Source organism: Aulostomus chinensis, chromosome 15 (genome assembly GCF_037954235.1).
Source record: "Aulostomus chinensis isolate RoL2024-O1b breed Wild chromosome 15, RoL_Achi_v1.0, whole genome shotgun sequence".
Taxonomy (NCBI): domain Eukaryota; kingdom Metazoa; phylum Chordata; class Actinopteri; order Syngnathiformes; family Aulostomidae; genus Aulostomus; species Aulostomus chinensis.
The window spans coordinates 14,776,339-14,803,531 of record NC_141334.1 but is presented as its reverse complement, the minus strand read 5'-3'; the positions used below and the strand labels follow the sequence as shown (position 1 = coordinate 14,803,531).

Genomic DNA, 27,193 nt, shown 5'->3' with positions numbered 1-27,193 from the left:
AGAAGAAGAATTTAAGTGGGGTTTTGCCTTTCTTGCTTTTATTTTAATTATTAATTAAAATGACATACTAACGTTCATTTTGACGACATCCATCAGGTGCTGGAAGTTTTCTAAACTGGGTCACAATCATATCTATCATACTGCAAAACATAAATTCGAGATGTTTCCTTATTCATTCAGGGATTGTATCCATGGCAACAGTAATGTTGAGAGCTCCTGGCTGAAGGAGAGTTAGGCCTCAAAACCAAAAGATAATTTTTGTTTCATTGAGAATATTTTTTACGAGCTTTTTTTTCCAACAATCTCGTATCTTCTCAACACAAACTGTGTCTACATTTTTTTAGAAATGTTTTCAGAAACGTTTCTGTTAAGCACCTCAGAACCGCAAATTGTTCTAAAATGGCATTTAGAGCTGGTAACTCCAAACTGGTAATAGTGAGAAGCAACATTAAGATAGATTGTGCTAAATATTTCTACCCCCCCCATCTTCTACGCCCCACTAGCTGAGGCTGAGAGTCCGTCGTCAGTTACTGCTACCATAGATAGGAGGGAAGAATGGGACTGTGTATGGAGAAGAGCCTAGAAAGAGAGGGTACAGAAGGGTTTTAATACTATTTTATTATTACTTTTATATCACTGCACTTAAATGACTCGCACTATCGATTTCATCTTGTTCCATTTTATTCTGTGTATTTGTACCGAGATTATCATAATTTAAGGAGCACATTGAAACGCTAGCCTCTATGTTGATTAATGTCCTACTCTGTACATTTTGCTCTTGCTGCCTGTTTGATTTTATGTAAGGCACTTTGAATTGCATTTCTTGTATGAAAGTGCTACTGTATATAAGCGACGTCTTACTACCTTGTGTGAGTGAGATGTTCTACGTTCCCCCCATCCAGACTGAAATGAGCCATAGGTGAGCAGATATCCTGTAAATGTGATGTCATTTCAAAGTTGTTGCTTCAAGGGTCTGGAACCAGTTAAATCAAAACAGCATGAATGAGAACACAGATCTTGCTGATTAAAGCCACTTTATTTCAATTCTTAAACAACGAACTGAACATGTGATCATCAGGTTGACTCTCAGCTACATGTGGTAACTTTTTTTTTTTTTTTTAAACAAGCAGCGGTTACAACTCAAAACACCTATTATTAATCTAACAGGATCTCATGTCTTTACAAAAAATAAAGTTACGATATTAATCTAAAATGTGTTTTTGCTTGTAAGAAAAAGGGAAATGCCACATTTTAAAGTGAGAAGACAGCTGAGATCAGAAGCATTAATCTGCAACTCGAAGACAAGAAATGAAGCAGGGCAGTATGATGTCAAAGAGTATTTTAAAAATGCCATAGAAGTAAGTACTGCAGTAGCTTAGTGGAACAACTGAAACACGTCTACCAAAAACACAAGTAAGGAACAACACTTGTACAATATACAGGCAGGTTGGGATTGCAGTGACCGGTGATTGTGCAGTCCATCCAGCAGCACCCAGATGAGATCTTTCCAGTTTGATCCATCATGAAGACGATGGGACTCGTGCTAAGATCAAGAAAGAGGAAAAAAAAAATTACCCAATTAAATTAGATAACTACATTTCCTTTGCAGCATAATCTGGAGTTTGGAATAACGCGGGGGGGGAGGGGTCACTCAGCTTGCACATGATAATCCTCAGGCTGCACCTTGAGGGACACTAACCTGGTGTCATCACCAGCGCTGCTGGCTGGGTCCTCGGTTGTAAGGTGCGCGCTGACGCATCACTCTCATGTTGCGGTATTTCGACATGATGCTGTAACTTTTTCTGAACACTGGCTTCTGGCTGGGGAAGGGACGTGGCACCAAACTCTCCTGAGGAAACACCAAAAAAAAAATAAAAAATAAAAAAATTAAGCGGGAACTCATGCTTCAAAAATCCCAGAGGGTGATTGCGTCTCATCTTTGCATACCATGAGTGGTCGTCTGACATTTCCGGACAGTTCAAGGCCCATCCTCCTCGGACCACCGGTGAATCTCCCCCTCTGTCAAACACAGGAGTGAAGAGTGAATATAAATGCAGTTATGCTTACTAATTTCCTCTGGTTAAGACGCAACCTGGAGGATGATCACAATACTGCAAATGTTTGTTTATACGGCATCTGTTACATATAGTGAGCAGTTCACAATTATAGTGGTTCTAATTTTTGAAGCAAATACACATACAAGAGGCTAAAAGAGCTACCATTTCATGCCACCGCCGCCCGTTTCATAGACAAACGGCAAAATGCAGTGTCTTACCAGGAGTCCTCTAGAACAACTTCCCCTCTTTTATTATTAAAACTACTCATGTTTAAGCCCTGATTGCTCTTCAGTGAATGATCACGAGCAGCAGCAGAAGCTCGGCACAGCTCTGACTTGACTCGCCTGCATAGGGCCGGGTCCAGGTCCTGGTCTTCTGAAGGGTCTCCCACTTCTGTAGCTGTCCTGCATCGTATTAAATGGCCTGCAAATATTAAAAGTATTTTCAGAAATAGGATACACGATACAGACGTAGTCTCACTCCATTCAACCATATTTGATCTAGGGGGTGGTAAAAGTAGACAAAGAATCTTACATGTTTTATTTGTGTGCCCCTGATGAAATTTATGTTGCAGGACATTTTGAACAGAACAAATAAGCTTCGTTTGTAATATGCAAGTAACCCATATATTGAATATGAGCTACACACGAGCATCACTCAGAGGGTCACAGATCAAAACACTCCATTTCCTACTGGGCTACAAACAGAAAACTGTACTTTTAGGATGCTTACCTAAATATTCTCTTATCCAAATAGTCCCGTTTCCTGTCTTCAGGCAATCTTGATTTTGAGAGTCGGCTGCTCAGTGTGGCTGCCGTGTCTGAACTGTGCTCTGAAAAGAACGATATGATCAACACCCCGATAACAACACAGACAAAGGCTGCTGCTTGCTGGACTGTCAAACACGGCGACATACCAGACTTTGACTTGGGGCTGCGATCTTTGGAGGGCGAGCCATCCTTGGAGGTGCTTGGGCCAGTTGGCCAGTGGGACAAAACAACAAGGTCCCGTTTCTCAATGGGAGACGATCTGCGGACAGATCAGGAGAGGCGGTGATCACCAAATCAGCGTGTGAGGCCTCAGTATTTGAACATCTACAATATGCTTTGAATATATAGGTTACGTCATTTTTCCAAGTTATCAGCAGGTAAAATATTAACCTGGCAGCTCTTACAAGTGTTGCAATTTAAACCAATAATGAACAGCACTGTTTTGCAGGAAGACAAAATAATGAGCCACGACTCACACATGGGTACTTACAAAAACCGTGGCATGTCCATGCTCCTTTACTCCTATTTTTGTACCCTGAATCAATCTGAGCTTTCTTCGTTTACTCAGTGATCATTAAAGTGGGCAAATCTCGGAGGGCGTTTATATCAGTCTAGATTGCGTCACCGAATCTTCTATCATCTCCCTCCCAGATGAACAGGATAATGCCACCATGTATTTACTGGTGCGCTGATCTTCAAAAACTGAATGGCAGGCCACTCCAGATTGTTCCTTGGGATGTTATTGATGAGATGTTTTTTGGGGTTTTTTTCAGAAGGTGCACCATCCTCAATTAGAAGATGCGATCCGAGCCTCTCAGACTCGTTTTCTCTTCTGTAGGTTATGGGTGAGCACATCCAGTTTAAGAGCTTCTACTCAGATGATCCTGTTTGTTTCTGCCCATCAAAACGTCCATATTTCAAGCATTACAGACTCCACGAGCGAGATTCCTGTTCCTTTTCATACAAATTGGGAAACGGGTCATGACGACACAGTAAAGGGCTAGAAACGCTCAGCGTTCCATCTTTGCTGAACGTTAAGGTGCAGGGATCGTCTTCGTGTCCTTTCCTTTAGGCGACGTTTTTCCCAAGCTGACGTGTGCAGATGTGGGTCGAGACTTTGGTTACGTTTTCCCTGTAGCGTGGCTACGGTCTATTCTGGCCCAGATGCTTTCACACTCAAGGGTATAACAAGGTGGTATATTAAGGGTGCCGGTCTCATGCATTTGCTCCCATGTAGCATTTAGCCGGGTTTCTAGCCACGTGCAATCTCACGTCATCATGTTGACATTAATTTCAATGGCAATTTGGCGCAAATCCATTGTTAGTCTTGGGTCTTGTGTTCGTATTATTTATCAGCGATTTAAAACGACGTACAGTATCAGCCCATTCACTGTAGTCATTACTGACATAGCATAACTGAGCGGACCATTTCTTGGCTCTGGTCCCAGTCTTCAACGCTTCAAAAGCCGACATGTTAATCCAAAATGTATCGTGGTTGTGACATTGATGATTAAATGGGGGAGAAGGTGCAGGCAAATTTCATGCAGTTGTCATGTCAGAAAACTCCAGAGCTTATGAGTAGTTTTGCTCCTCTCCCACAAATCTTGGCTGGCTCAGAGATGCGGCACCGTCCACGGGCACTTCACTTGCCGATGCTTGTATGACATCCCAATCAAATCAATCCTTTGGGTATAAAGTCAAAATAATCCCCACTTCTGTGTGACACGTGCACTGGGCGTTACTCCGTATCTACCATGAGTGCATGATGATTTTAAATCCGGATTATGGTGACTTAGTGCCTTCAAATGAAATAGATCAATGGGGGGGGGGGGGGGGGTTAACTGCTTTTAGAGTTAAACTTTCGGGAGCACCAGCATTCAAGCCCAATACATCTATAACATCATACATAAATTGAATACAAATTAATCTGTGATGGGAGTCCACTGGCACTTGAGGGTCACACTTCAAGTCCTTCGGTGACTCTTTCCTCTTTGTTGTTTTCGGGCGTCTGTCATCCTCATCCTGGCGTTGTGATATTACTCAAGGCATAACAAGACAGCTTGGACTAGCTTTGTTTTTGATATTTCTGGATCAAGCACAGCAAGCATCATTAACTGTTGTCGCCATTGAACATTCGTCTCTTCTCCAGAAGGCAACATGTGGCGGACGCATCGCCGCTAATTTGAGGGGCAGCGTGGTTACTGGGGTTATGGTGATTTGTACAATCCTCTTTGAGTGGATTCATTTCCTTTTGACATTTTGTTCTCGTTAACGTTCTACTTGTTGGAGCTTCACTTCTCAGTATTGAGGTGGAAGGGGTCTTCGAAACATGACGAAAAGCACTTCTTTCAAGCTTACATTGATCAGTTGGGGCAACTTTCTCATTCCTCATCATGGGTCTTTAATATTTTGTCAGGCCCTGAAGAAGGTTTTTGATGTGCTAACTTGAGCACAAACTTATCTTCACTTTAGCCCACTTGAGAGGATGATATTGTGACACATATGTAGAATGCGGACACGGAGCCAAACTTCTGAAAACTTTTGTAGCTTTTCGTCAACTGAAATAGTGCTGCACATTTAGCCCATCATGGCGTCTCCATTTTTCATAGCTGGCACCTCATCATACAGACACTTTGTTGACCTCCCAATCATCATCATCATCATCAAGCCCCTGCGAACTGTGCTAGAAGAGAAATACCGTACCTGTGTGTGTTCAAGGACCGGCGAGACTCCACCTGTTCTTTTCCAGTATCAGAGTCTCTTGAGGATTTGCTTGCATCCCCTTCCTCTCTAGGGGGTGACTGTGACCTGGGTCTCTTTGGTTCCAGCTTTTTCAGGGGAACTGCATTTGACTGGAAACGCCTCTTCCTGATAGCAAGAACTAAGCTGGGATTTGCTCGTGGGGCAGAATCACCAAGACGGGGCCTGGGTTTGATGTATGGAGGCAGTTTGAGCCTCATGAGAGACTCTGTTCTTATTTGCCTGCCTTTAACTGGGAAACTCTTATCCCTAAGAGACAAAGGTTTACCACCGAATGGTCTGGGAATACTGAGGAGTTGCGGCCTCTCCCTCCTGAGGTTTTTAGGATTGCTGTGCTCCGGTGCAGGGCTTGATGAGGGCATGCTGATGTCCGATATCTTCCTCTTGCGGGGTCCTGGCACTAGCCTTTCCTGAGGACTCCTGTGGTAAGAGGATGATGGTGATGGACCCCTTTTCCATGAAGGGGATCTGAAAGGGGGAGGGCGAGGGACATCTTTTGTCCGCTCTCTACTGTGCGATCTGCTGTCCTGCCTTTCCATCGGACCACGGTGCCGCCTGGAGTCTTGCTCAGATGACCACCTGCACATCCATCAGACAATACAGAAATCATTACAATGACAGATCCATTGTCATGTTAAGGGGGAGGTGGAACTTTAAATTTATCTTAATGCCCCTTCACAATGCCATGACAGAATGAAACAGGTAGAAGAAGCCAATTTTCAAAGATCAATGACAGATGTAACACTCCTCTCAATGGCAGGTGAACCCATATTTACATCAGAGCCCCATTAACACCCTTTAAACACTACACGCTGGGGCAGAGTAGGGGAAACCATTATGAGCCCTGTGACTGAGGACTGCACCGGCCTCGGGTCTCCTCTATAATTTTACCCGGCTGGGATAGTTGCTTCACTCATGTACCTCTCTGGACATGAGCCTCTCCCCTGCATCTCTCTGGGGTTCCTCTGTGACCCAGAGGGCCCATGAGCTCCATTGGGTGGATGAGAAAACACTCCAGAGTCGTTCCAGCGCTTCATGCCATGACCCGAGTGCTCATAGGGCCTTTCCCTGGGACTGTAATTCCCACGAGGGTCTCGACCCCGCTGCTCCTGGTGGGGAAATCCTGAATGCCTTTTGGGGTCCCTGAAAGACCCCCGAAAGGCTGGTGCAGGGCCTGCCCTCCTGTCACCTGGGTGGTTGCGAAAATGTCCAGGGGAGGGTGATCTGTGAGCTGAGGGGTGGCCATGGGGAGGAGGGCCCCTTTGACCGAGGGATCCTTGTGCTGGACTGCGAGAGGATGGCTGATGCTGCATATGGGGGGAGCGGTTAAGCCTAGATGAAGAGGTTCTCCTCTGGCTATGGTGTGGCTCCATTTTGGGGGGGTATGGTCGAAAAGAATCCTGGTGTGAAGATCTCCAGTGGTTGAAACGGGGCTCCCTTTGTTCACCCATCAGGGGCACTCTTTTGACGATTGGGGGCCGCCCTCGACCTCTGTTATCTCTCCAGTTAAAAGGGACCTTTCCTGGGTGGCCTTGGACATCTCTTCGACTTTTTGAGTTGGGGGTGTAATTGCCTTCATTAGGACCAATGCCATGCCCATCTCCATATGGCCTGATTACAGACAAGGGAAAAAGGAATTAGTTGATATAATTTTGGGTTAGGGTTAATTTTTGAAATTTCAATCTCAGCTCCGCTAAATACGTAGACTAAAAACTGACGTAAAAGAAAACCACACCTGAGAAACTGCATGTGAACTTGGTGTTGTTGAAAATGATTCTTTTATCGTCATGTGTGTTTTGCTTTGAGGAAGCTTTTGATTGAGAGCGTTTACCTAAAGCATCATAATATGTTCTGGTTGTCTGAAGGCATGTGTAGAGTTGGCTTTTTGAGGACACTTGTTTGAGCGAGACCAATGGTAGGTTGATCTCAGGTGGAGAGTGCTAGACAATACAGAGGAGACATTTTCCACTGGCTTGAAAGTCGACACCGTCTCCCTTTAAAAACCACAATTTTTTGATTGATGTTGGCTTCCATTATAGCATAAAAACATGCCATTTTAAAACAATGTTTTTATCCTGGTCTCCAGATGTATTTTCCCCCCCATTTCCAATCAGATTGTGTCTTTTTGCTCATGTTTAACTTGCAGATTAATTACAACTCCAAAATAGGACATTATGGTGTTAGATGGGAAAGGAGCTGGGGCATTAAACAAAGCAAGTGTCAATAATCGTCACATCTTAAAAATCAATGAAACCAAGGACATCTTGTTAGTCTTAACTTTTCTACGATTTTCAATATAATACTTTTATTGTAATTTTGTGAGGCAGGAATTGATGTCCCTAAAAGACTGCACATGAGGGCTTTAATCACTGTTGTTGCTCATTAACATAACCCAGACTGAAATAATAACCAAGTCCACCTAACATTTTGTGTACATAAATAATTCCATATTTTTTCCCCAATGGAAAACAACAAGAGAATCATGGGAGGAATCTTATATTTAAAAATGGATAAATTCTAAAAATAAACAAATAATTGGTAGATATGTTAAGGATTTACATTGGTAAAGTGCCCAAGAAAAATCTATGGGAAAAGTGCAAAATATTAAGATGCAGAATCTTTTTGAATGCAGATACGTTTCCTTTAAGTATCCCAATGTAATTTGTTTTAGCGGCACCCTGAAACAGACAAACACAAATGTCACCGAGTCCGTTTTGCCATTGGTCAGCATCAACTGCCTTCTGTTCTGGCTGGACGGTCTCAAACACCGCCATCAAGTAACTAACGATCCCACATTATAGTCGAAGACCTCACTAACCTACGTTTCAGAAGACATTTGATGTGAGAGATTGGTAACATATAAAAAGATTCACTGATTCACCCTTGGACAGCACTGTCTGGTTATAGATCCCTCCCTTCCCTTCCCTGAATGGACTCTGTTCATAAAAGTAAGATTTTTCTTTGGAGGATGGCTCTTGTAACAAAGCTCACTAATTAACTTAAATTAGATTAAAAGACACTGGGACAACACACCAAATTACCTTGCTGAAACATTAATTGAGCAACGGACGTTACCTTGGCTTCAAGCGAGGAGGTCCAAAATGTGGTCGGACCATCTTCGTAAGTAAATAAGTAATCTATAGGGGGGGGGAAAAACGGAATTGGAAAGCTGTACACAAATACAATAATAAATACTTCAATACCAATCTTTGGTTTGCATAGAGTCTGAGTATGAAATGTTATCCAGGTGTATCTTTGGGTATAAGCAAGTCCAGGTTAGTCACCAAATCCAAATTAAGGATCCGAAAAACACAAATTTTGATGTCTATTTTTTTTCCCCCCATTTGTCAAAAAAAATTTAAACAATGCAGATGGGAGGGCTGCATTTGTATTTCAGTGGATTCAAACTTATATGCACTGCACAATACGATCTAATTTATAAAAGGCATGTGTCCCTCTACAATCAAATATACTCAGTCTAAACCCACTAATTCAAATGTGGACCATGTGGACCCTATTAATCAAGAGCTTCAATCTTATCTAATCAGACGCTGGAACCAGGCCAAATGCAGTGCATACCTTGTTAAACATACAAATGTAACATTTACTGTTTGAGACCCAGTTTCACTCCAACTTATTACAACACAAAGTATCAGTAATACTTTAATCACTTAAAAATCAATTGAAAACGTTTACTTGCGTTGTTGGGCAACAATCGCCCAGACAGACCATTTAAACGTCTAAAACGTGTGGGCCTAAAACATAAAATGGAAACTAAATACACAAAACCACATTCCACCATGCTCAGACTGGTCAGCCAGTGTGGTTACTACACTCGCTTCAGCCTGGCGTTCTGAAATGCAACAGGACCCACAAATGTGCAGAAATCTCGTAAATCACAGATTCCCCAGAACCAGGTTGACAAAGTTAACATTGCAAGTAACGAATTCTGAATTCTGAAGACACGATGTGACTGAACACTACAAGGGTACCACTTTCTATCCAGGCCTCTGACATTAATCCTAAAGGCTAAAGGGCAGCTGAGCTTCCATTTCTGGCGTTAGCGAGAGTAGCCAGGAAAAAAATGTAGGGACACCAGCTCCATGGTGAAACCAAATACTGCGGGCCAGTAACAACGTCATGGCGCAGCTTATGAGGAAAATAAAAGTTAGGCATTCAGAAATTTAGAAAGACGCGTCGAAAAGGCCAAAATAACACTGTCTTCTTGCGAGGGTAGCTACGAACAGTTGGCTAGCTCGAATCCTTCGTCGGGTTGTAGCGTCGCCACACGCCGCTGATACAAAATGGCATCCACAGAATTTGTCGAGTTGACAACAAAGCAAAACCATCGACAAATACATCCTAGACAATTAATATTGGCTACCAATGCAAGTAGGTGAATAATTAAGCACCAAATAGTTTAAATACTCACCAAAGACTTTACAATTAGACCAACGCTACCAGCGACAGCTGCTCTTCCTCGTCTTCTTCCCAGAGATGTTATGGAACGGCAGGTTGCATATTTAGCAGGTTCACGTCGACGAAAGCCTGGGTCACGTGTCCTGATGTGAGCCAATCGTATCGCTGATGACCCAAAGTTCTCCGTCCAGAACAGCTGTTGAAGAAAACATATTTATACTCGAGAGTATGAGGTAGAGATTCCTGACCTTCTCTTTTAAGTACGTTCATTGTGCTTTATTAGTAGTATGGTGCTACGTGGTCGGGCGTCAGGGCAAAGACGTCCTATGTTCAGACTTTAATAACAAATGCGAAACATATAACTGTCACGAACGACCATTCGTGTTTATGAGTGCTGCGTTCAAGAATGCACCTTCTTGTAATGTTGCTCAGTACCGAGCTCCATTTCACATCGGTATCCATTCAAAGAGAACAGTCTCCGGCCTCCATTCGAAGAACCCAAAACCAAATCTTCGTTTTGTAGATAATCTCTGAGTGAGTTCTCCCCTCCTGCAACATGGCGTTGCCAAACTGACGCGCCACCTGCTGGTTCGGAGGAGGATTGTTTCAGCCTTTTTATTAAATGTTTAATTCATAGGGTTGAGCGATATGGAAAAAAAAAAAAAATATATATATATATATATATATATATATATGTGTGTGTGTGTGTGTGTGTGTGTGTATATATATTTTTTTAATTTTTATTTATTTTTTTACCAAATGCGTCAATATCGATATTGTGACACTGGTGGTATTTTTATTGTTGTTTTTTTTTGTATTTTGTTTTTGATTTGTTTAAAATCAAAAGCAAATATAAAAAGGCAACCCTTCAGTAGTACAAAATCTAACACTATATCTAATCGAATTATCACAATATAGATATTATGTCAATATATTATCCTGCTCTGCTTGAACTAAACTACAATAAATCATAAAGGGCTCAGGCGTGTAGACCTTTGGGACAGGTTTGTGTATATAATATTTTGCTCACTGAAACAGTACTCAACATTACATCTGTCTTTTTTTTTTTTAGTTGTGTTTCTTCTTCCTCTATGGTTGAATGTTTGTCTGTTAACACAAATACACATGACCGCACAAATACAAACACTTGTTTCCCAGTTCTACATTTTATTGTTTCAGATGGTTATGACCATGCAAGCCATGCACAATATCCATATCAAAAACTTAAGAGTCACTAGACTGTGATATACTGCTTTGAAATACACCCTTGAGCTGTTTTGACTTTTAATGATGTGTATCATTCCCATATTTTTCTGTAACTTCAGTTCATATTGAGCTGCAATTTTTGAATATGCCAAATATAGGCAAAATTCTAACTTCCAAATACTGTATGATGTTATACAGCTACTTCACTCAAGACAATAAAAAAAATTGCCTTTTCAAATCTATGTCTATAAGACACTCTATAAGAGACATGATCATGTGTGCAAGCGTTCCTGTTTAGGGGAGAAGAGATTTCAAGCTTCAAGTATTACAGGTTACACACACAACCAAACAGAGAGCAACACACCAGAAGACTATAGAATGATGAGCTCACAGCCTCTCTACCGATTTACATTTAGACATGACACAGAAAACCAAAAAGGAAAAAGAAACTGTGATGATGTAGCACGATGACAGAGCTCGGCTACAACTTCCTGCTCCAGTGCACATTCATAAACAGATTACATAAAAAATATTAAGCATCCATTAACGTTGTGCCTCGGAAACCTTTCACACGGCAGTGCACTCCTACATGAAGCATTTAAACTAAGATGAAGATGATCAATATTTTCAACTTGGGAAATCAATTTCAGTATCTATTGAACTATGAGGTAAATTAGAATTATTCAAGTGGGGAACTTGCATTGGAATATGATCAGTGCACTACTGGAGACTATATTTGCAATTCCATGTTATACATTCACTCTAGTCTACAACAAACATACAGAAAATGTATCCTAATCTGTGTTGATGCCATGTTTTGTTTTAAAATCTGCATTAACATTTACATCAGCGGTGCTGGAATCATCTCTCTTACTCACGTGCAGTTAGAAAGGTCCACTTTAAAACTAAAAAAAAAAAAAGAATAAAGGAAAAGAATTGTCAAGAGATAAGAATTAACCATCTAAGGATCAGACCTCAAACTGCAGCGATCCTGAGAAATAAATCACAGCCAAAACATTTGTCAATACACATGCACAGATTATGTCAGTCGCTTAGAAATAATGCCTTATTTTTTTATAGTATTAAAGAGGGAAGATGGAAGCAGCCATTAATGCTCTCAGCAGGCTTTACTCTGGTCATGTGATCGGATGAATGATAAATGTTATAAAGCTACTTTAGGTTAGCAGTTATGTTCTGTACATCACTACAATATTCAAAACCCTGATATATGTATACATTTCCTGCTTGTTCACTCTGTGTACCAGACACACTTCTCTCTCCCTGACTCTTTTGCATCGTTTTACAAACACATCTTGGATTCTCAAGAATCCTCTCAACTACAAATTAAACAAAACAAAAATGATTTGTTGCTAAATGTGATTAGACTATAGGAGATATTACAGGTATATTGCAGGAAGTTTACTGTTTTTTTTTTAATTCAATCACTATGGCTCTATTCCCATAACTGTGATGACACATGGCCACATTTATAAAACTTGTCACCCAGTGTGCATGTGTGCGTGTGTGAGTGAGTGAGAGTGTGTGTGTGTAAGAGAGAGGGAGAAGGCGTGCGAGAGAGATGAATGGACTACTATTGGATGCTAAGTTTATTGGAAGATGGAGGCGACAACCCGATGAGCTTTGAGTCTGACATGGGACTAACGATGCCCTCGATCAGGTTCTTGTTGCAGTCCCCGATGTTGCCCTCAGAGGACATCCTGGCGTAGGTGACACTGCCCGTCAGGTCCATCAGGTCTTCAAGAGCGCGGTCGTTACTCATACCGCTGATTTGGATTTCATTGACCGGTGAGAACTCTGGAATTGAAATCAGCTCCTCTTTTGAAGCTGGGCTGAAATATATTATCAATAAAAGAGACCTTATTAAATTTTGTAGAGAACACACCAAGTCATTGTTTTACAAGTCCTGTAAGTCTTAAATGTTCACACCCGAGTTTACGAATGTAAAGACTATCGTGAGGCTTGTCAATACACATGCACAGATTATGTCAGTCAAATGTAAAGACTATCAGTGTAACGGGTGGTTACCAGGGTAACAGCTCAGAATATAGCCTGTATGTTAGGGTTGAACTCGCAGACATTACATGTAATTTTCCAGAATTGAAAGGAGCACACTGGGTTTGAGGGACAAATTCTCTTTTGCCATCCTCCTCAAGGCCTTCCCTCATTCGCTGTGCATTAGGGAGCTGGGATCAACAAAGACCTGCTGCCTGCTAATTAGCTTAGTACAGTGATTTTTAAGTGGATGGGAGGTGTTAGCATGCCTCCGTCTGGCCTGATCATTGCACAAAAGCTGAAGTTCCTCCTCCTTGGGTCAAGAATTAATTCTCCTCATCCTCTCTGACAAAGTCAACCATGACTCGGAGCAGCAGTCGCTCTTCCAGTCATCAGCAATGAGCGACTGAGTCAAAGCACTGCACCCAGTCAGGTAAGTAGAACCAACTGTCTGTCTGATTCTCAAATTATATTATCTCCCAATTTTAAATAGTTATTACATCATTGAAATTATGCGCAGCCATTTTTATATTAATGCAGGCGAAGAACAGAATGGCGAAAAGTGCATTTGCTGACAGAGATATGCTAACACTTCCCACCCACTACCATTCATCGTGCTAAGCTAACTGACATTCAGCTGGACTCTGCAGGTCTCAGCTTCCTACGGAAGAGAGAGGAGTCTCTGTCTTCATGCCTGGCTCTGACAAAGACCACAATCAAGCATATCTTATTCTAAAAAAAAATGGAATATTCCTTCAAATTGTAACTTTCTTTTCTAAATCTCAAAAACAGCAATTCCCTCTGGTAAGAAGATACAGTAGAACAGAGGAGTAACAAGTGGTTATGCCATGACAATCTAGCTGTACATCTCTGAGGGCTACGTAATGACCCACCTGACCTCCATGGACTGCACCTCATCACCTGACCCTGATACATCCAGTGGCTCCAGCTTGATGGTTGGCGGCGGCAGGGGTCTAATAACCTCCTTCTGGGACCCTCCTTTAGCTTCGGCCACCAACACATGCAGGCTTTGCTGTTTGACCACCTCAGCAGTTCCGTGACTTCTCATCAAGGCACTTCCTCCAGCCTTCACTCCTCCATTCATCACACCACCCTCCCTTTGCTTGACTTTTGTTGGCTCTTTATTCATTTCCTGTGCAGCTTTCACATTGACTCTGTGCTCTTTGTTGACCTCCAACTCTCTCTCCTGCGGCCTGAGAACACAAGAGTCTTTGCCGTCCTTGTTAACCTGCTTTCCGCTGATTTGTTTGTCGTCCGGTTGCTTGTCCGGAACACGGGGTGCCTGTGCCACTTGGTGAGAGTTGTTTTTGACCGAGGCGCTCGTCTGATTGTCCATCTGTGCTGCTGCTTCATTCACGTTGCCCCTCATTGTGACCTGCTCTTTAAGCTCTGCTTTTATAGGTGCTTGTTCATTCACCTGAGCATTACCAGTCATAACTTCCCCTGCGGAGAATAATAAAGCATCACAATGGCCTTCACTTTATTTGAACCGTCCAGTTTACGTCACTTTCAGTCTGCTGCTGCTGACAGTGATGGCAGTTATGACAGAGTCACACTAAATATTGTGAAACCCCGTTGAGTAGAGAATGAACACTGGACGTTTCAAATAAAGTGTGAGCTCACACGCGACCACAGAGGTTCTCAAAGTGGAGTTTGGGGACCCTAGAAGTCCATTTCCAAAGGGTCCTGAAGAAAATGAGTACAAATATTTTCTTTCTTTTTTTGTAATATTTTTGAAAGGCAAAAGAAATCTGATTCAGCATCACTGATCCGACCATTGAACAATATTGTAATTCTAATAAATTAATTTTAATTTAAAATAACTATAAGGCGCATACCTCCACCAAAGAGAACTTTGAGCCCTGGCACTTTGATGCTCAGGCTCTGTTGAATGCTGCAAATCTTGATGAGCAGGCTCACCAGGCTGTAGCATGGAGTAAGAGCATGATCCCTGATAATATTTGGATTTTGAATGAAGGAACAGACTCATTATGTCATGCAAATATGACTCCCTGCTTCCACTAGGTGTCACTAGAGAGTCCAATATAAATCAAATGATGTTTGCTACATCATTCATACTTCCTGTACCCACTAGGTGGTGCTATGTCTACGACATAAAATCAGCTCAGAGGTGCCCTCATCATGATCTGACCACTTACATCACTTTCTTTTTAATAATTGCTGTGTTGCCATGGCAACACTGCCTACTGACTACTCACAGCCTTGCCCGTAACCTGCCATCAAAACCTTAAGGTGTTTCTGCCCAAATTCAAGATGGATTTAGTCACCTCACGAGGGGGAGGACCTGAAAGTATAAAAAGACATGTAATTCCCTGTTTCCACCAGGTGGCGCTCTGACTAATCCACCCAAAATGTAACAGTTTCTTTCTACTATACTCCCCTATCAAGGTTAAATGAATCAATCAATCAATAAATATTTGGCCACAAAGGTTTTGGTTTATCCTGCTAATAGACTAAAAAGACACAATACCACCAAAAACAGTGTGGTGGAGGTAACTGATAAACATAGATGTCGTGTCATGAATAATGTGTTCATTTTCACTGTTACGATTTTGACACGACATTACAGATCATAGTCCACGTCCAAGTATCCTTGAGCCCCTAATTGGTCCTGATGACCCTGCGACGGACTGGAGACCTGTCCAGGGTGAACCCCGCCTCTCGCCCAATCTCAGCTCCAGCCCCCCTGCGACCCTCAATGGATAAGCGGAACAGAAAATGGATGGACGGATAGATTTTAGATCATTTCATGCAAATTTTTTGTGCATTTTTGAAAATAATACGGTGGATTTTCTGGGAAAAGGGTGAGATCAGAGATGCTGGATTGGATTTCATATATTTAAATGCTTGTGAAAAGTGTCTGAAAGTCAACCAAAACATCTCCAGAACGTCCCCTTCAAAGGGGGCTTTGCAGCATATCGAGAGTAAACTTCAGGGTCCAGAGCGTGGAATCGTTTGACAAGCCCTGCTTTGAAGCAAGAAATGAGTAATTCTTTCAAGGTCAGTTGGAAAAGCAGCTAATTTTAGTCGGCTCCCAAGGTGCTGCTCTGAATTAAAAGGTGCCTCATCAGCACCAAAGTACTTGGCAGCTGCTCCATATTCCAGAAGATAATGTATAATCCCCTCCACCAACTGGGTTGAAAGCCAGAACATTGTAACAGTGATCACTTGGTTGATTTCAGCTCATTGTGTGTGTAAGAACGGTAGCTGTTCATTCTGAGCCAAAGCCAAAGCATCACAATCATAAGTATCTGTTGATCAGATGCAAAATAATACTGAAAAAATATCATCCCCGTCAAGATTTCACAGCCAACCCAAACGAGACCATCGTTGCACATGCTCAAAACCAGTGAACAAAAATAGAACATGTTTCTTTTGCAGTTGCGAGGCGTACAGGAAGAGGCGGAGTAAGCAGGCAAACGCAAGTATCTACAAGGTGACTGAATCACATACTAACCTGGCGTTGAGACGGACTTTGTCTCCACCTGCTCCTCCTTCTGATTTAGTGCAGAACAAGGATGATAAAGGCAACGTTGGTGGTAAATAGGACACAAAACCAAAGTCTCACCAATAATAGAATTTAATAAATAAGGTAACAACAGAAAGTCAGAGTTGAATATAAATCAGCGGGTGTTTAAAGGCAGCAGGACGACTGTATGAGAACGGAGGGGGTCTCTTACAGTACCTTCAAGTCAGCCTCAGCTTTCCTTGTTCTCTTCATGATCTCCTCAATTCTCTGTGAACATATACCAGCGATCTATCACCGTATGATTATCAAGTGCAACATCTTTTCTCTGAGGATATTAATGTTGAAAATAACCTTTTTTCTCAGTTGCCTCTCCTCCTCTTCCTGGTGCGCCTGCAGTTCTCTGTCCTGCCGCTGACGCTCAGCATCCTCTTGAGCTTGGACTTTGGCTTTTTCTTTCTGTCGAGAGAAAGACATTTGTATTCATGGACCGGTCCAGACCCTGAAATTGTTACTCTAAGCTTCCTCTGATGATCTCTAACCTCTCTGTTCATTTGGTTTTGTAGCTGCTGCTCCACAACGTCCTGCTGTCGTTTCTCTTCATCTCTTTCCAACACGTGAGCTTCTTCCTCTCTTTTCGCCATCTCCTTCACCTGTTGAGCCTTCGCCTCTTGCTGTCGCTGCTCTTCTGCAAGTTGCCGTCTCTTCTGCTCCTTCTTTAGTCTGAGTTTAAGATGCATGTGCTCATTAAACACATCTAAAGACATGCTACCTTTGAATGTAAAGCCTGGTATGTTTTTTCCTAATTTTCTAACTAATCTCACTTTTCTTCTTCCTCTTGTTCTCGCTTTTTGTCCTCCAGTTCTTTCAGCGCTCGAGCCTGACGCCTACGCTCTGCCAGCAGCCTGGTGGCCTCCTCTGCGTTCGTTGTGCCAGCTGCCATCTTGCCTGTGGTCGTGCTTGGTTCTATTAACACACGGAAACATGAGTGTATGAACCATCTCAACATGCTAAAAGTTTTGAGGAAGATAAGAAAGACTTTACCTTTTTTCTTCTCGCTGTTCTGAGTGTTGCTGTCTGTTTTCTTCTCTGATGATTCCAGAGATATGGGGTCTCTTCTGTCAGGAGACTGATTTTTATCCGATGTGTCACTTTTGAGGTGCTTATCCACAGTTTCACTCTTAGATGGTTTGGTTTTAGAGATTTCATTCTCTTCAGGTTGTAAGGTTGGATTCACACTATTGATGTTGGAGTTCTTTTTCACTGCAGGCTCCATCTTAGGTTGTTCGTTGTGTTTGTCCACCTTCTTGTCATCTGGTTTCTTATCATCAGCTGACTTGGATGGACGATTTCTTGTTGGAGAGTAATGGTACTGATTGCTGGGAGACTGGGCGCGTATTTTAGACGCCAGCCTGCATGCAGATCAAAAAGTTTTTTAACTTATCACAAACAGGATTAAAGTGACACTTCACCTAGCCTAGCCACGTGTATTTACCGTGAACAGCAACTAACTACTAACAACAACAACAAAAACCCTGCCCAAAACATCAGCTTTCAAACTCACAGATTCTGGTAATCTATGCCGTCTTCATCCAGCAGTGTGCATGGGAATCCACAAACCCTTTGATTTTAACTAAAAACAAACAAACTACGACACTTTGAGTTTGGCGCTAAAGCAGATGAGCATGACCTGAATGCAAGAGCTGGTCTTTCTGCATTCTGGAGTCAAAAGAAGTTATACAGAGGGGAAAAACACAAATGATCCCACTGATGATCTTACTTGGAGGTAGTAGGAGAAGCCAAGTGTCTGGTGACACTAGCGGGAGATTCAGATCTTCTCACAGGGAACCCACAACCAGGTGATGCCGTTCTCCTCTCTCTGCGCAGCCGCTCTTTCTGTGTGCAGGCCAGAGAGCACGTCAGTGTTCTTGTGATGTGAGACTTAATCTCACACGGCTTGCATCCACTCATGCTTGATTCGCACGGGCGTCGTGTGAACATGCAGAAATGTGTCTGACCTTGGGTGTGTTGGGAGTAGACTGAGAGCCTCCCTGAAATCCAGCTCTGTTGTGATCAGAGTTCAGAGTGTTGCACAGAGGTGACCTGTGAGGGCTGCAGGGCGCTGCACGGTGACAAATACACACTTCTCAAATCAAATGATGGGAAATAAAAATATGACACGTGGATGATAATATAGTTAGGGGTGGGGCTTGCCTGGACATGTTGTGCAGCAGGAAAGCTTACAGACTCATTTTAACCCAGGAGTGTATTCAAAATTAGACATTTAAAAGCACAGACTTACATGTTGCATGCATGTTTAATTGTGCGATAAGTTAATTACTTCTGGTAGAAGGGAATTGATTTCCCAGCATTAGGCCTGACTAAACAGGGTGGAATATATTGCACACGTTTGTGCACTCATTCAGACATACTGGGTTGTGTTCATGACACATTTGTAGCTATTCATGAGTCTGTATGCTGCTAACAATGTGATGAAAGCACACACACAAGCCTGCATGGTGGCTACAAACCCCAGTTCTGAACATTTCCCTCCTTCGCTTCTCTCAGAACAATGACAGACCTTCCGCAAACTCAACCAGAAGAGCTCATAGCACGGTTCCACACTGTTTTCTTGTCATCGCTTAGAAGTTCTCATCCATCTGTCACCATCTGGAAAGTGTAATCTCTAAAGAGCAGAGCAATCGCAGTGGGATGACTGTATCTGAGGCTATTTTAGTGCGCATAGTTCTGTTCTAGGTCAGTTACAATTAATCTCCAAAACTGTCTACTGCAAGCTGCCGGAGTCACTTTCCTGCTTCCATTTCACTGATTTTTTTTTAGCTTGTAAACAACAACAATCCACAAACAGGGACAATAATACCAATAGAGTTAGAGAGATTCACGTCATTCTAATCCCATGTCCTTTAGCCTGTTGGTCATTACTGGGAAATTACAAGTCTGGGGCGATTAATCCAGAGGTTGATTTATGGGAACTACTGGCAGGAATTGTTTACCAATTCACATTTTCGCAAAGCATTGAGTCTCCAAAGACATTAAAGAGCAAATCAAATTGTGTTATTTTCATAATGTATCTGCAATTGATTTGTCTTGTTGTTGTTTTTTTTTAATGTGTGTGTGTGTGTGTGTGTGTGTGTGTTTCTGCAGGTACATTTTCTTACTGTTCTACATTCTCTCTTTAACCCATTTAGACCAAGAATAGCTTGAAAAAATGCGAATACAAACTCATGGCATTATTAGAAGTAACCAGAGGATTCTCCCAAATGAAACTTCAGCATCGGCTAAAGCTTTCACCTCTCCTTCCTCTGTAGTGCCACCGATGATGTTGTACAGTGGAAGAGTTTACAGAATCCAAACTTTCCCTCATAGCAGCTTTGGAAATTTAGGCAAAATGCAAGGTCATCGGGGTCATCCTCCTGTGTACACCCAGAAGTGTGACCCCAATCGCATGTGTTCATTTTTCCCTGTTTTTCCAACACTTCCATGAGTAACAGCCTGGATTCTGCTGAGAAACATCATCATCATTGTTAGCAAGTATCAAATAGAGTTTAGCATAGAAAAAATTCTAATATATCCCTTTAAAGTTAGAACCACCCATGTGATGCATCAGGTCTAAATGGGATAAGGCAGCAAAGACTGAAAGCCCCTCTAGGTCATGGAAATGTTTCAGCTGGGGTTTGTCTTTAATTGCTGTTATATTTTTTTTTTGGATGACTGTTTGGATATGTTCGTGTTGGCTCCTGCACCGATAACATCCGCCCTGAAAAATGTCTTTTACTGATGATAACACGAAGGTGAAAGCCACTGCAGTCAAGCAAAAACACAGCAAATATAGCAAAGCGTCACATTTGTACAGAATTTCACATTTGCAAGAACTGAACATGCATCACAGGAAGTTTGCCTTTGATTCAATTGAGCTCTCAGCTCACACAAAGACAAACACACACACACACACACACACACACACACATACACACAGTAACTTTTGGATGTAAGGGAGATACATTTAGGAGTGGAGGGGGAGGGGAGGGGTCTTGACATTACCAGATTCGCTGACAGCAGGAAGGGGGGAGGCAATGCCATGGGAAAGGGCTGAGGCAGCAGAGAAAGAGAGCGGGGCATTCTCACTGTCACCTAAAGGCAGCAGGTGGAGTAGAGCAGAGCAGAGCATTATGAACAGTTGAGAGTGAGCAATTCCTCATCCAGCTGGAGAGACGGATGGACGTTAACAGGCCTGTAAGGACGCTGGGCTGTCATGTTGCCTTGTATGTTTATGTGATTTGGTTTCACTTTTAAATGAAGAGCAATCAGAGAGCGTAAAGCTTCGGCCGCCTCTGCCAAACCCAATGTTAAAAAAAGGCACATTTTTTTCACTGCCCAAAAATTCAATGGGGTCTCCATTGACCAATGCTTGACCCCTCCACAAAGTTAGGTGAAAACCTGCCTCGGGGTTTTTTTTTTTTGTTTTTTTTTTATGTGATCCTGCTAAAGAAAAGAAAAAAACCAGACAAACAACACCAGCTGACACCAGTCACACAGGACTGAGTCCTACTACACCCAGAAAGAAGTTATTGAATATCCGGTTCCCTCATTTCAAAATCAATGGGATTTTTGAATGGATTTTCAAATGCCTGAAATCAGGTCTGTGGCAAACACAAGCATCAGATATTTTTACATTGTGTTCTCTGGAATGAAACACATCTGTACATATTACAGATGTTGTGAATGTCAAAGCATTTATGTATTTATGATTTTAAAATGGCAATTGCTAACAAGTTGCTAAATGAGACTAAAGAGGTTGTCGTCAACATGGAGTTCCACTGTGCAGATTATCTTGCTGACTAAAACCTTGAAGTCTAATACACTCTTGTTCCCCACAGAGCTTGTTTTCTGCTGTTACACAAAATCCAATGTAAAAATTCCAGTGGTTTTGGTCGCGGGGGCCCATGGTGATGGGAGCCTGGAAACTACAGCTTCCTTTTGTCACTCCTGTAGATATTTGAAACAAAAGCCAGTGCAGGTATGTAACTCCATCCTGTCTCTGTGGGAATCCAGGAACACACATTTCTGTTCATGCGTCCTTCAGCAGCCAGGCAGTTGACAAGGATCAGGCCGAACACACACACACAAACACACACACACACACACACACACACACACACACACACACACACACACACACACACTCTGATCTACAGCATACATTCACATCATTTTAGTAGCAGTATTTCACAGAAATACAGCAAATCAATCAAATCATTCTGGTTTCCTTGCTTCCTGTATTCACCGCGGCCTTTTCTTGCGTGGATAAACTCGGCTCTCACCTGCTCCTGCAGCACAGCCCCGGCTCCAGCGTTTGGATCTCTGCTCCAGCTGAAGACTTCGCTCCAGAGAACGTCTCATCAGTGCCTCCAGCCGCTCCTGAAAGCACCACAGTGAAGCTGACATTCATGAAACCTCACAACTATATTTCTTTGTGTAATACACAATCATATATATCATACGTAAAGGTTTAATGTATTTTGAGGCACTGTTAAACATCCAGGCTCTGCTGACCGATGTAAAAAGCATTAACACTAAAAACAGGAAGAAGTTCCAGATAACCTGAAAGGTCTTCACGTCTCGTCTGTTCACTGCAATTATACACAGGCACAAGACCCAAGTGACAGACATCAGTGCACCGTCAGATAATAAAATCATCTCGTATCAACTGACCCTCTCCTCCTCGAGCTGCTGCCTTCTCTTCTCCTCCACTGCAGCTCTGCGAAGCTCCTCTTTCTGCCTCTGCTCCTCCAGCCGCCTCCAGCGTTCCTCCACTGTTCGTTCATACTGTAGCCGAGCTCTGCGCTCCTTCTCCCGGATCAGCTGCTCTCTGGCCGCTAAAAGAGGCGAGACAAATGATTTGATGGACAACAGCGTCAGGACACGAATAACGAATGTGACCATATAACAATTTTCATCAATCTTTTCATCATTTTACATCCCTACGTGTGCATTTCTCCAGATTTTTTTTTCGTGGCAGCCCCCTCACACGTCGTTATCTGTCATCATCATGTGAACTTTTAGGTTTTACTGAACTGTCCGCAGATGTACAGCCAAGACTATCATCAAGATAAAAATCCTTGTCATCATGCAGGGAACTGCAAGAGCTGCAGGACTATCTGTGAGTGGGAGACCTACTTTTGTGGACTATTGTGTGTTACTGTCACATTCTCTGTGGTGACCCTGCTCATCATATCAGCGAGCCAGGGAGCCAGGGAGGGATGATCCTTCCACTGGCAATTAAGCAGTGGAGAGAAATGTCATGACAAAGAAAAAACTTTATAGAGGAACCTACAAGTATTTCTCAACAAAGACAGTGTTTTTACGACGTTGACGATAAAAAAAAGCCCATCATGTCTTTTCGATTGAATGCCAGACAACAGGAAATCCCCTACCAAGGCTTCTCTCCCTCTCCTCACGTCTCTCTTTGGCTAAACGCATCCTGTCGTCTGTCTTCATGTAGCCTTCCACAACTGAAACATGAAGACATCCAAGAAGAAAAAAAAGCCAGAGTCAATGCAGGGGGAAAAAAACACAAAAAGAGAGGAAGATAAAGATTAATGAAGAGCTTCTCACATTGTTTAGTTGCATGGATGTTACTGTTATTGGCTGCCAAATGTGAGGGGGATGCGTGTCCGTTTATATGTGGCTTCTTCTCTGAGTTAGATGGCGCTGAAATCACAAAGATAGAAGGAACGACAACACGCTTAGTTTTAAAGGTATGACATCAGTGCCCCAGGACTGACCTGCAGTGCTACTTTGTTCCCAGCAGAGGGAACACTTCCTGAGCTGCTCTGGTTGAAATGCATTGTGTTGTCAAGTAGCCTTGTGCCAAGGGCAAACTGCAGCAGTACACAGGAGAGGAGTGGAAAGTATCATGCTGAATGTTGCGGCAGTAATGATATCCTGCATTTACTGTCAACAGAACAGCTCGGGCCTTCAAATGATAAACGCTTTCAATGTGTTTGTTTAGTGACAGTGCAACAATCACTCTCCTCTACATGAAACCACGTTTAAGGACTGTTTCTTGTGACCAAGGCTGGAGGAAACTGACTCACTAGTTTTTCCAATCCGGGCTGGTGAGCTGTGACCGTTTGTCGGACTTCTCTTGTCAGGAAGTAGAGTGATGGATGGTGGAGCCATCTTTTCTCCTAATGCAGAAAAGGCATTAAAAAAAAAACGATACTGAATAATCCCGTCGTGTGAGAAAGATCTGAAGAGCTGTGAATTTAAGTTCACAGGGAGGTAATGATCAACTCATAAACTGTGAAAAGCCTGTAATAATGGGAAAAAAATAAACCCCTCAATAAATGTTAAAAGAAAGTACCCACATTTTGATAAAGCATGCTTATAGTCCATCCTCCCCCGGGCCAGACAAGAAGATAGATACTCTTCTCTCTTCTGCTTGCCCAGTAGGGAGCTGAGACCCTCAGAAAGCAGCTCTTCTAGTTAGCTTAGCACAACGAATGGTAGTGTATGGTAAGTGTTAGCATACCTCAGTCAAAAGTCAGGATCTTGTTTTGTGCAGAGTTCATCCTCCTCATCCTCTCTAACAATCGGCCTTCTAGTCAACAAACATTTTGTTTCATTGACTGAAGTTTCAGTGGGGTGTTTGAAAGAAGCTAAAGGTGTACTGTTGTCAGAGGTATGCTAACGCTTCCCATTCACCGCTATTCATTGTGCTAAGCAAAGGTGCAGTAGTCTGGCCTCTGCAGGTCTCAGCACTCTCATGCACACAGAGGGACGAAGGGTATTTATCTTCCTGTCTGGATCAGGGGAGGATGGCAAAAAAAAAAAAAAAATCAATTTCATTGGGTAGATACATCTATAATGTTGTTTTATGTTTGATATAACAAAAATTCCGAGTAACAGCATTCATGTGAAGTTTGTTATTATTATTATTATTATTATTATTATTATTATTATTGTTATTATTATTATATAGAGCCTTTAAACAACCACACAACCTGCAAAGAAATGTTAATTCTACATTACCAGTGAATCAATATGTGCACTGTAGGCTAAACTGCCAACTATAAGTGACTCACTTCACTTGATCAAGTGCATGTCAGGGTTTTTTTTTTATTGTGTATTGAAACCTGGCAGACAGCCCTGCTCCCCCCCCCCCCCCCCCGCTGATGTCAGACAGAGATGCTGCCTCTTACATCTAAAAGTACTCTTTAAAAAAACTAAACAAAACAACAGACAATGTTCATTTCTCCTACATGAGAACAGATCTCCCCTCCTCCATGGATACAATAATTGGATCAAATGTGATTATTGGCCTGCCCCCCCCCCCCCCAAACCTACGTCAGGGCGTGGAGGTTGAGTACCCTGTGTTCAACCACAGTCAACACACAATGATGCTATTAAAAATGATACAGCATAATCCACTGAGGCTGCTCTGTGTCACGTCAGTCCACTTCCTCTCACCACCCTTTAAAGCCCCTTTAACCAATTGAATCGCGTCATCACCTAAAACGTGATTTGGCTTTGGAGCGACCCTTAAATCTGTCATGTTGATTCTGAAACAATGCGAGGAAGCGCTCCAGCTCTCATATCCGTACACTATGACCTGGTTTCATAACAAATTAACGTGTTTTTACCTAAAATAAATCACGAAAGCAACCGGCACACCTTTACGAGATAAAGAATCCAGTGTTTATACAGGACCGTCGCTGCATTCAGCATCACGCATTTTCACCGGGAGAAAGACAATTGCGTCATCGCTTTAATGATGCAAACACACGCAGCCTGATAGCAGGGTGACTCTCACATTTGACACGGAGCTTACCTGTTATTGCGTTGGATGAAGTGACTGTTTTCGCCATTGTAGATGAAGACAGAATACACCCAAAGGCAAGGATGTCACCCGAAACACTCCGCAGTGATGCAAGTGATGCAGCGCAGGTACACAGCAGCAACACGCAGCCACGGCGGACAAAAGCAGCCTCTCACCATTCAACTGGATCTCATCCGCCTAAAGGTCATTGTGAAACCTTGTGATGGCCAGGAGTCTCGGGCAGATGCAGGAGAGAGAGATGCTGGGACCCGAGCGGAGATGATAATGATGATGGTGCGCACAATCCAGCTCACTACCCGCTGACTGACCGCACCGTGCGTCGCAGCGTAACCCGCACAGACACTGGAGGAGATCTCTACTGCTAGCTGCTCAAATCCAAGCGGAGTTGAATTAAATGCTTGTTTGGACACACACACACACACACACACACACACACACACACACACACACACACACACACACACACACACACACACACACACACACCAAGTGGGGGCTGCTGCTGACCTGCAGTTTCATTCTGCAAATGTTTTAATTATCTATATTTCGAGCCCACGGATTACAAAAGCCTCGGTATAAAAAAGTATCAGTATACATGTTTCACCTATAAATCACAAAAGATTTTTAAAGTTTTTTCTTAACTAAACCTGTCATTTCTTTTGATCATAAAAACATCCAGGGCTCTAAATTAAACCTGTCAGTGGTTTTAACGCTTTTGTTAGTCAGTGTATTTTCAGCTGTCTTAAGACCTTTAGCCACACAAACACACTCTTTGGCATCAAGGTAAAAGCCTGTGCAGTGGCCGTGGCAGGACTAACTTCCATTGGTCCTTGGGGCTCTCATGTTTCTACCACTTTCTGTGCTCTGAGTGAACATCAGCTATAAGTGCCCATCAAATAAAGTGCATGTTGCAAAAATATATTTACTTGGGGGGCTGGGGGTGAAAGGCTATCACAAAATCCTATATAAAACAAGAAAGCACTCAGAGAGTACAAAGGAGGCTATGTGGAAGGAACAGGCAAATATGTCAATCCACATCATTCCTGAAATTAAGATATGTGGCGTCAATTACTTTCATCAAAATATGTTCACCTTTCTCAGGTGGTACTGAACATTACCACAAAAATAGTGCGTCTGGATAACAGAACTTTTAAGCTTTCAGACTGACAGCCTATTTCAGCATGGACAGTCTTGACAGCAAATAACTAAATAAATAAATAAATAAAACACAATAAAACAACAATATTAAAAACATATATTATATACATGTGTACATGTGTATGTATGTGTGTATATATACATGTATGTATGTACATCGAGTCCATATATATAACTTTAGATATGTATATACTGATTCACGAATTACCACAAGGAAGCGCAGCACATGAAGATAATTCTGCCAGTGGTGTAGCTGACAGCTTTTTCAACTGAGTTTATTCATATTCTTTTTTTCTCTACTGGTTTTGACAGCGTTTTCCCTATTTGATTAATTCATAACACCAACACTTTTACATTGCATGACTAAGCATCATTGGAAAATATTGGATTCAAGAAAGATAAATGTTCATGAAGAAGTAGTGAGACAGGTTCTATTTTA

At 42.4% G+C, this 27,193-nt stretch overlaps 2 protein-coding genes across 7 annotated transcripts; both read right to left on the bottom strand.

Annotated features, from left to right (window-relative positions):
• Positions 1–1,046: 1,046 nt before the first annotated feature.
• Positions 1,047–10,112, bottom strand: LOC147248883 (uncharacterized). Its single transcript, XM_086227165.1, has 10 exons — positions 10,020–10,112; positions 8,663–8,724; positions 6,509–7,198; positions 5,531–6,166; positions 2,974–3,086; positions 2,790–2,889; positions 2,402–2,480; positions 1,948–2,019; positions 1,700–1,849; positions 1,047–1,543 (listed from the first exon to the last, which is right to left on the bottom strand). The coding sequence occupies exons 2-9, from the start codon at positions 8,701–8,703 to the stop codon at positions 1,709–1,711; spliced, it is 1,872 nt and encodes a 623-aa protein (XP_086083291.1). The 5' UTR covers positions 8,704–8,724; positions 10,020–10,112; the 3' UTR covers positions 1,047–1,543; positions 1,700–1,708.
• Positions 10,113–11,164: 1,052 nt separating this feature from the next.
• Positions 11,165–25,968, bottom strand: map7d2a (MAP7 domain containing 2a). Of its 6 annotated transcripts, none has more exons than XM_086226808.1 (17): positions 25,588–25,968; positions 23,852–23,944; positions 23,370–23,465; positions 23,189–23,266; positions 22,467–22,630; positions 22,076–22,172; positions 20,796–20,885; positions 18,752–18,855; positions 18,514–18,629; positions 17,778–18,145; positions 17,558–17,699; positions 17,276–17,456; positions 17,088–17,192; positions 16,953–17,003; positions 16,725–16,764; positions 14,119–14,689; positions 11,165–13,062 (listed from the first exon to the last, which is right to left on the bottom strand). In XM_086226808.1, the coding sequence occupies exons 1-17, from the start codon at positions 25,622–25,624 to the stop codon at positions 12,804–12,806; spliced, it is 2,592 nt and encodes an 863-aa protein (XP_086082934.1). In that variant the 5' UTR covers positions 25,625–25,968; the 3' UTR covers positions 11,165–12,803. The 6 variants fall into 6 exon arrangements, with proteins under 6 accessions (XP_086082934.1, XP_086082935.1, XP_086082936.1 ...); XM_086226809.1 differs by having other exon boundaries at positions 16,725–16,761; XM_086226810.1 differs by lacking the exon at positions 25,588–25,968 and adding an exon at positions 25,400–25,524.
• Between the last annotated feature and the right edge of the window lie 1,225 nt (positions 25,969–27,193).

Excerpts from the sequence above, each read along its gene's own strand:
- map7d2a (XM_086226808.1), bottom strand. The coding sequence starts at position 25,624 with ATGGCGAAAACAGTCACTTCATCCAACGCAATAACAG. Across the intron at positions 20,886-22,075 it reads GGGCTGTGCTGCAGGAGCAG|GTGACAGTGAGAATGCCCCG; the intron begins GTGAGAGCCGAG and ends TGCTGCCTTTAG. Across the intron at positions 17,700-17,777 it reads GAACAGCGAGAAGAAAAAAG|AACCAAGCACGACCACAGGC; the intron begins GTAAAGTCTTTC and ends GTGTGTTAATAG.
- LOC147248883 (XM_086227165.1), bottom strand. The coding sequence starts at position 8,703 with ATGGTCCGACCACATTTTGGACCTCCTCGCTTGAAGCCAAG. Across the intron at positions 7,199-8,662 it reads CCTCCTCGCTTGAAGCCAAG|GCCATATGGAGATGGGCATG; the intron begins GTAACGTCCGTT and ends GTCTGTAATCAG. Across the intron at positions 1,850-1,947 it reads ATGTCAGACGACCACTCATG|GAGAGTTTGGTGCCACGTCC; the intron begins GTATGCAAAGAT and ends GTGTTTCCTCAG.